The 12,677-nt window shown below is 31.4% G+C and overlaps 2 protein-coding genes across 4 annotated transcripts in view; one reads left to right on the top strand and one right to left on the bottom strand.

The window, feature by feature from the left end:
* The window catches only part of LOC113512204 (neurobeachin), a 520,131-nt gene that overhangs the window by 60,117 nt on the left and 447,337 nt on the right, over nt 1-12,677 (bottom strand). The gene's annotated exons all lie outside the window — the stretch shown is intronic.
* The window catches only part of LOC113512015 (facilitated trehalose transporter Tret1-2 homolog), a 56,550-nt gene that overhangs the window by 35,613 nt on the left and 8,260 nt on the right, over nt 1-12,677 (top strand). For 2 of the 3 annotated variants that reach the window (XM_052896804.1, XM_026895766.3), the window contains exon 2: nt 5,151-5,277. In XM_052896804.1, the coding sequence (XP_052752764.1) occupies nt 5,151-5,277 (127 nt within the window). Of the gene's footprint in view, nt 1-2,674; nt 2,719-5,150; nt 5,278-12,677 lie in introns of those variants that run through there. The other variant, XM_031909126.2, reaches the window with a different exon arrangement.

The raw sequence follows: 12,677 nt of genomic DNA, 5'->3' as shown, positions 1-12,677 counted from the left end.
AGAAATAAACTATTAAATATAGTGAAAATGAAATAGTTAGCAACTATCTCAAATATATTATATATGAATAAAATTCTATTATATACACTTTGTATAATAATTTAAAAAAAAAATACTCTAATTATCATAATATATGTATATATATATATATATATATATATATATATGTATATGTATATATATATATATATATATATATATATATATATATATATATATATATATATATATATATATATATATATATATATATATATATATATATATATATATATTAATATTTTTTAATTTAATTCACTCATAATCGTATTTTCTGATTTTTCTGATATTGCTCACAACTTGGGTTACATGTTTGTTTTTATTATTTACTTCATTTTCTCGCATTGTATTAACTATGTTAAAGTGAATGCTGTGAACACCTATAATAGGCATGTGCATTAATATTGTATTGTATTTAATGTTTGTTATACCTATATGTTATAATGCAATATGCTGTCGGTGTTGCTTTAAATAAATATATAAGGAAGTACTCAACATATGTACATCTACTATCTATCAGCAATCATTGTTTGCTTTAAAATAATATTAAAAAAATAATATTTAAGCACGCGTTTGGAAATTTAATTTCCAAATTTATAATAAGGACATGTTTTAAAATTACCATTATTACAAGAGTTAGTAAAACATTTTAGTTAGTTTAAAAAAAAAAAAAACCAAAAATGATAGGTACATAAAAATTGCAGACTTTGTTGAATGAACATTAAAACGCATTAGAAACTTAGGTTGTTGTCGTCAAAATACCACTTAAATTCGAAATACATGTAAATTAGAATATATATTAGATTTTCAAAATTTATTTATTTTATGTTAATTTGTTTTTCTTGCGCCTGTAATTGCATATTTGTTCTAGTTTAGGTACATATTCACTATAGTAAAATTTTTGTTTTTAATTTAATAATAAGTGTTTATAATTTTTTAAAGTTTTCTTTAATGTTTTACGCTGTTATTCCAAACTTGCTTAATTATACAATACTATCATACATACTTGTACAACAATTAGTCCATTACCCTAAGGTTGTCTTGAAAAGATTGCTCTCAGCAATAAGACCGCCTTACTGTACTTATACAACTGTATCGTTACATTTATTAATTGTCTTGCTTATTCCCTATATTGTATAATGCAAATAAAGTATACTCATTCATTTATTTATACTTTATACTGATTTATTGTACACAAATATGTATGTATAATTTTTGTAATAAATGAATGATATAAATATAGAGTTATTAAACCGATGAATGTTAATTAGTCATATGCAAAATTTAATATAAATTTTATGATTTTTTTAATAATAATTAATGAAGTGTATTAATACACTCAATAGCTACAATCAACGACATAGTGTATTAACATTTTAAACTATTGACACAATTGTATGGTATACAATTTACGCAAATTGTAGTGAATTAAAATATTCATGATTTTTTTTTTTATAGAAGATGATGTACTTCATTGTGAAGTAAGAAACTCATATTATAATATTTTCAGTCACTTTGATAGATAGATAGATAATTTATTTACATTACTTACAGCACACAAATTACAATACGTAATGTATGTTTATACATATAATACACAGTAAAAGAGATAAAAGAATGAAGAAGGCTCTCAGCTTTATTACCAGAGGGAGACTTTGTACAAAAGTCGATTGCTGTATATGCTCAGCAGTGGAAAGTTAACAGCTGATGTAATATTTGTGACCCTAAGTAGGTCAAGTGTCGCAGAATCGAGAACGAAGCTTTCGGCTATGGGCATGTTTAAAAGTACATAGGCTCCTTTGTCAACCGACTTAAAGAAAGAAAGACTGTGAGATAAGAAAGAGTTATGATGTAACACAAAAAAATTAAAACCGAGTTTTTTTTTTACACAACTTAGAATGGTAAACAAGCTGACGGCCCAGCTGATGGAAAGTGGTAACCGTCGCCTATAGACATGATAGCAGTACCATGAACATAACAGAGTGTACTCTTTCGCCCATGACACCCCCCCCATGCGTTGCCATTCCTTAGGACTCAGGTGTTATTCCTCTGTACCCTGTAAATACACGCCATATCCCATCCTTCAAACCGAAACACAACCATGCAAACACAACTGCTTCACGGTAGAAACATGAATGGGACAGAGGTACTTAAGCAATCGACTTTTGTACAAAGTCTCCTTCTGGTGGTCTCATTCTTGTAGAATGAGGACCAGGCAATGAGTATGGTTGTAAGAAATATAATAAGTGACATAAGATGAAAAATTATAAGTGATATATTATATTTATATACTTATTATATTTATATACTTATTGTATTTTTATAGTTATTATAAATATTGAAATTATCATATTTATGATTATTAATAAAGTGTAGGGCATAGTCAGAGTCAACTAGACGCCGCGCCGCGCTGCATCGATGCGCCCGCGCCGCGCCGGTGCAACGCGTGCGATCCATTCGCTACGTCTAATCACGCACGGTTCACGGCTACTTGCACCGATTGCTTATTGTTTTGTGGTTGTGACGACACACACTGATAAATAATATTATATTGTACACACTAGTTACAGAGTAACGAGTAGAGAAATCACACACACACACACTGGTGCAGTTGAGAAATTGTTTTAGTGATGGTTAGTGTGTTACGAGTATGTTGTCCAATACATCGCCTGGTACGAAGTAAGACATTTTTAAAAATCGAATTTCTATCGTGGTCGGAAATTTTCTTTTTTTTTTTTTTAATTAAATTCTGAGTTCTATAATTAAATAATTAAGTTTTTTTTTTTCATTTAAGAGTTTCCTCTTTTCGGTGCAACTAATTCATGCATCTTCCTCCAGCCAGCTCTATCCCAGGCCATATCCTTTATCTCCCCATACGACATGACGGCCAGTGTTTCCTTTATCTGTCCCATGTAGTTAATCCATAAGTTTTATTATTGCTTTGAAATTAGTTATACAACATTAGTTTACCTATTGGTATATTAGGTAAGTATTTTATTATGGTTAAATTTATGGTAACGTAATTGTATTTATATTTTCTTACGAGAATATACAGAAATTTCTTATTAATACTTTTTTTTTATGTTACTAATGTGAGGCACTATGCAGTACTTAACACTTATACATATTAGCGTAACACAATTAAAGTTATATAGAACTGAATTATTTTATTAACAAATATTGATATTGAATAGAGGACAATAACGATTGTTACATAGACACACGTGTTTTAGATTGGAAAAAAAAATGACTCAAACTTCCCCACCAAATAACAAGTAATTTAGATAAAACATGTGCATCGTTTTAAATACGTTGAAACTTAATAAAATGTAAAAATAGAACGCTGCATGATTACAGTACAGAATTATCGATCAATATCCAATTGCATTTATATATGTACTACTTGTACTATCCGTCTCTTATGAGCTCGGTTATCACCAGATGTATTTTTTTTTTATTCTTATCCAAATGTGATTTTTATTTCTCTAATAAGATTTCGTCTTTATCCAGGCACAATCATTTTAACAATGTTTTACTACGTAACCATTAAATAAACGACGAAAAAGTCGCCCTTCTGTGCACCTTACTTGTTCACCTCATGTGTCTAGGTCAATTATTTATTCCATTGATTTATACAACAGTATTGAATTAGAACTCCATTTAATTTCACTAAAATTCCGTGAAGACAAAAAATTTTACTCAATATTCCGAAAATACAAATTTGGGAGCACTGTTTCCAGTCTTTTATATATGTAAGTCTGATATACCAGTCTAAGATTACACTACACTAGCTGGGCGTATTAGTACAGTGGTTTACTTTGATATTTTTATTTTATTTTTTATTTATTTATTTATTTAACACTTTATTGCACCAACATAACAAGATTTGTTGAACGATTTTCAATACGTATAGTGTAGTACAAAAGGCGGTCTTATTGCTAAGCAATCTCCCTCCAGACAACCTTTGGGTAGAAGGAATTAAAGCATAAATAGGTTTTTTCTCGATAGATAGATAGATATATAATTTATTTGCATTCTTCTTTGTATTCTATTGTACTTTGTTCACTGTACACGGTCGTATCTTCTTATATTTATAGTATTTACTCAAAATAAAGGATTATACATTTACATACGATTAGACAACAAAATAGAATCATTTCTCAAAAGAATTATACTTGAAACATGAGTGTTTACTATCAGTATGTATGTAGTTTATCTCTGAGTACCGTCTTGGGTTGAGACTGAATATCGTTGATAACACTAGACGAAAGAGAAACTAGATTTTGTTATAAATATTGAATTTAGATAAAAACATCTTTCGCGGTTTAGGACATGAATTTATCTAGCGTATTTATTAGCTCTATCCAGCGGCTTTGCCTGTATGAATTAGTATAGTACATTATTATATCGACATATCTTAATCTAGGTTTTGGTATGTTTGTGTATTAAATTGAATTCACATCTGTTGTGATTGAATAACAAATATCTAAACTTTTACATTTAAAACATAAATCTTAATATATTTTTGTATATCAAATATTCTTTAAATGTACGAGTACTTTAGTTTTGATATAGTAAAATGTAATTATAAAAGCAACAAAAACTAAACTAACCGATATAGCCCGAAGGATAAGCAAGTTAAAGTGGCAATGGACTTGTGAACTGGTCACATAGCTTAAAGAACCGATAACCGATGAGGAAAAAAGGTTCTTGAGTAGGGACCCTACACGGACAAAAATAGTGTAGGATAAAGCCCCCCCCCCCATTAGATGAAGTGATGACCTCAAATGCATTGCAGGGAGTCAGTGAATGCAGATGGCTCATGACAGTTTATGGTATGGGGGAGGCCTAATGTTTAGCACTGAATGATTAATGGCCGAGATGATGATGATGATGAAAATGTAATTATCGCGCCGACATCTTGACCCTGTTACATATCATCGTGCTCAAAATATATAAATATATATTTGTTGATAGAACCAATATTGTCTATAATTAATATTGATATTAATATGTACTCGTATATTAAGTGTAAAGAATCTAATATTTTTTTAAATAAACAAGTAATTAACGCCTGTGGAATAACATATGTATAACGTTTGAATGTGCAGGGGCGCAAGGGGCGTCCGCGCGGCGTCGGCGGCGAGCGCTGCGCGGTGGGGCGAGCGGCGCGCGCGCACCATGCTCGCGAGCATCAAGGGCTTCTGGAAGGTGTGCCGCTATGGCGACCTCTACATGGTAAATATCTCGATATAAGGAATTAATACAATAATTATTACAAGGATCGGTGTAGTTGTAAGACATTTAATAAGCTCTTTAAATATGTATAAAGGTTTAATTTTATACTTTTTTTACGAAATTTTTGATGGAGATACTTCTCCTGGCTTAATGATCTATCGATCAGACTGAAAGATTGAGTATAAATTTTGAAGTTTCTTAAAATTTTGAATGTAGTGTTTTAGGCACGTTTTATGAAGGGGTTTTTTTTGATGGGTGAAAATGGTATGGTAGCCCCGCCTGCGCTAACGGGATACGCTGGCGGAGCACCAGTGAAGGGTGATAGATAAGAATGAAAACAGGCCAGTTAGCTCATCATGATGAATTCATCAGGAATTAACCATGATAGTTCCCAGGGGGAACCGCGAGGAGGTCGACCTGGTTGGGTATATTGCTAGCAATGGGATTCTCAGTCTCCATTACTAATAATCCCTTTCCCCCCTTATGAAGGGGGTCTATTCTGTACTATAATAGTTCCTATGGATTCATTAAAAAAAATGATCCAAAATTTCCATGGTAACGTGAGATAACGAATTTGAGTAAATGAAATCGCGACAGTCATTTCGTATTTATTATTAAAATTATTGTATGCAAGGCGCACTTGCTATATGAATTGATAAATCTGCAATACTTGCTAAGTTTACACTACAAAAGTACTTAATATAACATATTACGAGTATAAACACATATCAGTACAATTCTACCCTACCATATACTGTACATATTATTTATTATTAAATTAATTAATTAATAATAAAAAAAATACATTATTTAATTATTACAGATAAAATACACTTTGTTATAGTCTTCAGCAATGCGTCTGTGATTGTATGGTATAACAATATAGGTATAATAAAAATTACATGTAAATCAGTGGTCGATTGATTGTATTTTCAAGTTCCTTCAAAAAGAAGTAGGGTCTCAATTCGGTTGTATTTTTGTGTTTAACTAAAAATTCCATCAGTTGTAAGCCTATTTGGAATATTACTTTTTTGTCTGAAAGGTATGTATGTATACTTATAAATTGGTCCTATGGAAATTTATTCAAAATTCGATTTAGTTTAGTTTTTAAATTAATATAGCGGGTTTTACCATAATTGACGTCATTTTTTTTTCTGTGTGAACACAATCTTAAATTATCACACTTAATATATAAGCCTACATTGCATACATATAATTAACGGAAAAATTCAGCTAGCAACAAAAAAAAAACTTTATTTTTTTAATCATATTCCGGTTTGGTAGTCTGCGGTTTGATTTATTTATACACGTTGTGAGGTACTCATTACGTATTTGTTGTTTATGAAGACTTAACCTTCGAAATCACATAAATTGGGCTAGTGCGATAACCATCTAGCTTCTATCTGTAGATATGTGCTGACCAATATGGTTTTCTTTCTCTAGGTCAAGGATCGAAAAATGTAAGGACGAAGCGAGATATTTACAATTAAACGACATTTATGTTTTGTAATAAAATTTTTAAAAGGCGACATTCGACGATCGACGCCCACCTGTATGCCAAATGACAAATGTGTATAAAACACTGTTATGTTGAGTCGAACGCGCTGCCTCGGATTTCTCAATAGCAATGTTCGCAAAAATCAAGTTTACGTTAACGTTTTAACAGAAACTAAGCACCTTCCTAAAAGCCTTGTGATCCTGGCATAGAATTTGCCACCCCTTCCTTTCTCGTATAAATCGTGAGTGGCGACTAAGGGAGAGCGAGGAATGGGTAGCAGTGCCATTCTCAACTTATTCTTCCATTTTGTGTCATATTAATTAATTTATTGGCTTTACTACGGGTGGGGCATCTGTGATGTTTTTGCCCATCAATATTCGTTAACATTTATCAAATTTTATTGAGGTATGTTGATCCCTAACTTTCTTATAAGTCGAAATAAATGAAGACAACCATGTACCACGGTCTCATAATGCCAAAATATGAACCTGATTTAAAGGTCAATTAACTAAAGTTCTCGTTATGGTTGGGCGCAGACGAGTTACGATGACGAGTTCTGCCCTATTATTATCTTCATTATTATTAATAGACATAACAACTCAATAACAACCATCATACCACAACACATCTGGGTACAGTTTTCCATTTTATTATAGAGAAATAAAGCCTATTTTACCAGACTGCTCAGGAGGTGTGATATGGAGGAATTAATTTCGAGTTTTCTTTTTGTCATACTAGTGTGGCTATTTTATTCTGCTTCGTTTCTGTAATTATCACCTATTAAAAAAAATCTACTGGACAGGTGGTTGGAAATTTAAATCAATACGATATCTTGGAATAGACCATCTTTGTACCAATGGCCACGGAGATCTAGAAGAATGAGATCCAAATCAATAGGCTACGACGCCTCCGGATGTACGTGTAGGTAAATACCTGCCATGTTAAAAGTAAATTGATTAGACACACTTTTAAATACTTATTAGTATGCATTACTAGTGTAAGGAAATACACGTTTTTGAATTTAGATCACCGTCGTGTAAATAATAGCCACTGTTTTCCTCAACGACACTCGACGTCAATATGAAACTACTGAATACACAGTGTGTCAATATTAACAGGTCGTGGAGCCCCATTCATGAATGCGCGCGCGCCGCTATTTGGTAGAACTCTGACGTTATTTTGGTAAAGAGAGAGACAATAGTATACTTATGAGTAACGTTGACAATAAAATATTTAAGTTAATTCAACTTAAACATTTATATAATGAAATGTTTACGTCAGAGAAGAAAACATAAGTACAACGAAATAAAATGTGTAATAATTAGCAATGGGAGACAGGCGTGACAGATATGTATGTATGTAATTAGCGATTAATTATAGTTATTGGATATCAAAGTATAGTAGGTAGTTGATAAATTTATTAATATTACATAATGATAATAATATTAATCAGTGTAATTATTTAATTATATTGCGGTAAACTATACGAACCCTAGGGGTTCACGCTGATAACAAAAATAGGTAAATAGGCGCAAACAAGCAAAATCCACACAAGCGTAAACAATGATAACGAGACGTTAACTGTTATGCGTTATAATTCATGATTAGTACTATCGGTGAGTCATGAGAAACGCGAATAAATTAAAACCTGTATGGCTGAATTTTGTTTCGGTTGTTTCGTTTGAAGTTATTAAAATTATAAATTGTTATTTTTATATATACTAGTCGTGTGGTCTCCGCATAGGATAGGCCATCCCTTTCTTTCTCGTAGGTGTTGTAAGAGACGACTAAGGGACTTGTTTAGTTCTGAGTGTAGGATGTCAAATACTTTATAATATTAAGGATTGTGTTATATTCGAACCTAATAATTAATATATAAATCTTTCTAGAGAAGTATTCGAATTAACTTCATATGTTATCAGTAAATCAACTTGGCCAGTTCACGAGAAATATTTATACGAAATGTCCACTATATTTCCGCTTCCGTTTTGTCGGTTAATGTCTGCGGCGGTTACAGTTTACCTTGCTTGCTTATAATCAATCATGGATTACTGATAATGTTAGTACGACTTTACAGATTATTTTTAGATTAGTAATTGAAATATATATTTTTTTTTAATTCTTCACTTTTCGTTTCGAGATTGAATCGTAGCCGATTTTAAAATTCACGTTTGAGTCATTAAGAAAGATCGCTACTTACTGCGTGCTTTGTGTACATCGAAGGTGGTCTAAAAACTCTTTGTCGCCAGAGGGCATGACCTTCACATGAGTAGTAGTAGTATATAGTATGTATGTATGTATGTATGTATGTATGTATGTATATATAAAGACTATTAAAGTCCGAGATATCCCTTTATCTTGAATTAGTATACAGTTATTCCTGCAATAAAACACAAGGTCCACTCGCCTACAAACTGTAACATTGAACTTGAACCCACAGTACCAACTGCGGCTGCGGCCACCGCTCGTCACTGTCAATGCCGTCTGCTAAACAGTCGCATTATGTAACTAAGTTGCATTACACATAATAACCTGCCATTATTAACGTTCATCCATAACAACTATAATTAGTTGCATATTCATAAATATGAATTACGAATTAATTTAGATTACTGCGGTATATTACATACCTACGGTATTTTAATAACATATGTTTAAAACAAATTATACAATTATACATTATTATAGACATATATTTTTTTAATAACAGTTGCTATATTTTTTAATAAATTTGCGTTAAAGATGTATTTGGGAAAATTTTTAAGTTTTTTATACCACTAAGGTGATAAAAAGTATACAGCCCATAAGACATGACAAGCGGTTACCTTAACCTATGAACACCTGTAATATCAATGCCACGCGCGCTTTGCCGCCTAAAAAAACCTTTTTATCCCTTTTTTTTAAAGAACCCCCTGCCGTAGTTTCTTGGAAAATCCTCAAAAGGGAGCTCATTCCATAACCTGAGCATTCGTGTGAGGAAACATCTCTGAAACCGCGCTGTGCATGACCATCTGGGCTTCAAGGTATGGGAGTGAACTTCCTGTCGATGGCGAGCTGTACGATAGTAATAGGTAGTCTGTTGTATAAGCGATAGAGCGCGCAAAGTAAGGCAAAGTCTCTCCTAAGACTTAAGAGTTTGATACTGCTTGTAAGCCTGAGATCATCGACAATTCTCAAAGGTCACTTTCATTAATACTAGGTAAAAATAAACAGTTTTCCCCAAAAAAAAAAAATAGCATAATATTAATTCTATTTACTATAAGACCATTATTTAAACTACGATAAATTAAATTGTTCAATTGTTTTTTTTTTTTTAGAATTGTCGGTATTAATATTCTGAATTTAATGGAAACATTCTCCTTACAATTGCATGTGTTGTAAAAGCAGGATGTTAATCATAATACTGCATATAAATGTAAAATATGTTGTTACGTGGATGGGTGCATCACACACAAGTGTTAGAGGCAGTCCAACTGCGAGTACCGAATGCTTATGTTAACGCGCGCCGTCACCCGGTTACGTTTAATGTCCCGCCAGTAAGGACTAACCTACTTCATCACGCTCCCTAACGGTTATTTAATAATATTACAAGCATCACTGATATATTTAGTAGTAGCCTACTAAAGATATTGGAAGCGGCTCACAAATATCTGGAGTCGGGTTAAATACATTTCTTATAACTTTGTATGTTACCACACTAGGTTTATAACATTGATTTGGCTTTTGCTGTTATAATGTTGTAATTATTTTTAATGAATAAATAAAATAAAATAAAATAAAATAAAGTAATGCATAATATTAAACTCCGGCACGGTCTCCGTCGTATCGTGTTTAATAGGTACGCACTCGAATGTAGGGATCGTGATTTTTTATGGGGTCATCTTGATTCTCGATGCATTGACTCAATGCTAACAACAATACAATATTGTCGTTTGGAATTTGCATAGTACATGAGACAATGCGCACACGAGCGACCTCTAACAAGAACATTCTAGTCTACGTTGGCCTGTGTATGTCATAAGCAAGGGCCTGAAGCTATATCTTATAATATAACAAATTTATTAAGTTTCACAAAAAAAGCCGATTTCAATTGTGAAAAAACAAACAATTAATTGCATTTAAAAACTTGATTACTGAATCCATTTTGTTTTATTTATATGGGATCAATCTGAAAGTATATCCTTTCAGATAAAAAAAAAAATCCAAATCGTTTTATAATTGACGGAGTTTTTGAGGTAACAAACCAAAAAAAATACCACCGAATTGAGAACGTTTTTTTGAAGTCGATTTAAAAAGACTATTTAGAATTTTAAAAGGTATGGGTCTTTTCAAGCTACTTTCCGAAACCTCTTAAGAGATTTTAATGTAATTTGGAAATGTATATTATTTTTTCCAAACTGAGAGATATTTTTTTCCGGATAAGAAAAAATACACCTGGTAGATAGATGTAAGGGGGTAAAACAACGTTATCGTGTCAACTAGTACTTTTGTTATAGTAGTATGCATCTAATATACTCATATAATGGCAGTCACATACGAGCACAATTTTTTTTTATTATGTAAAGTTGAACGACACATTGGTACTCCGAAGTAATAAAATAAGAAGTGCCAAACATTTTTTGCCACAAAATTGTTTAACATTTATATATTAACTCTATTCATACATTCAAATAACGTTTATATCAGCACTTAAACTAGTTATGTGCCTGTTAGATTAAATAATTGTAATAAATTATATTTTTTTACCGAATAAATTGAATAAGGCATTAGTTTCAATTCGTAGAGTACCTGCGAGGAATGATAGACGGGGAACGAGTTAATTCCTGTGGCCAATTCAAGAGAAATTAACTGCAATGGTGTTTAAACGGGACCGTGTGAAGTCTGACTAGACATAGGATACTTACAGCTAACAGTGGGTCCGTTTGTCCCCTACTTTTTTATATAAAATCCTTACATCGTATTCATCTGTGTGTAAATTTAATATTATATTCAGCGGTCTACCGTGAAATTAAATTCCGAAATTTCGGACTCAATTTCGTGTTTTTGTTTATACCAAAATCGGACCAATAAATGGAGTTTAACATTTCGTTCGTCATATATCCTATTATAAAACTCCAAAGGAACGATATTTTAACATTTTTAATATTTCTAAACGGTATGTATTATGTAATTTTAACATCAAATTTGTGTTTTGTTTGGCTCCGAAATTTCGGAAAACATTTCATGGTAGGCCCTCAGGCACGGATTCAAAGGTTTGCGCTTACAGAACAAGGTCGGTGGCTAAACTCTTTAAAAAATATCCTTTAATTATATTATTAGTTTATTTTTATACTACATAAGCATTAGCAATTCTAAATGCGTTCAAATTAATCTTGTTGATTGAGACTTTTTATAACGTCAGACATACGCACATTAACGTGTTATCGAATATCGGCTGTATGCTTGTTTGCCACATTTGTGGTATAAAAAAAAAAACAAAAAATTTAAAATATAATACTTAACAAAACATAAAAAAGCAATAATACGATATATACGACCTTACCTTCACTACACACATATATGTACACACACATACAGAACAATGCTTTGTCATAACAAGTACAGATATACAATTATTATACTATTAATATTTTATATAATACTAAGATTGTTTTATACAAAACAAAAACAAAAAAACTGGCTTCAATTGTAGCAAAACCAGCTTATTTTGATTTAAAAATTATATTTTATTTAATCGATTAAAAAGAAAATCGATTCAGTCATTTTTCTTTTTTTTTATAATTTACTTTTACATTTTTAATTTTGATAAAGTTTTTATGTGAACTTTATCAAAATTAAAATTGTAAATAAATAATAAAAAATAATAAATAAAAGAAGAATTTTCGAAATCGGTTCATAATTG

This window comes from Galleria mellonella, unplaced genomic scaffold (genome assembly GCF_026898425.1).
Source record: "Galleria mellonella isolate WM207_F2 unplaced genomic scaffold, CSIRO_AGI_GalMel_v1 utg34, whole genome shotgun sequence".
Classification (NCBI taxonomy): Eukaryota; Metazoa; Arthropoda; class Insecta; order Lepidoptera; family Pyralidae; genus Galleria; species Galleria mellonella.
Note: the sequence above shows the minus strand (reverse complement) of the source record. Positions and strands in the feature narration are given on the sequence as shown.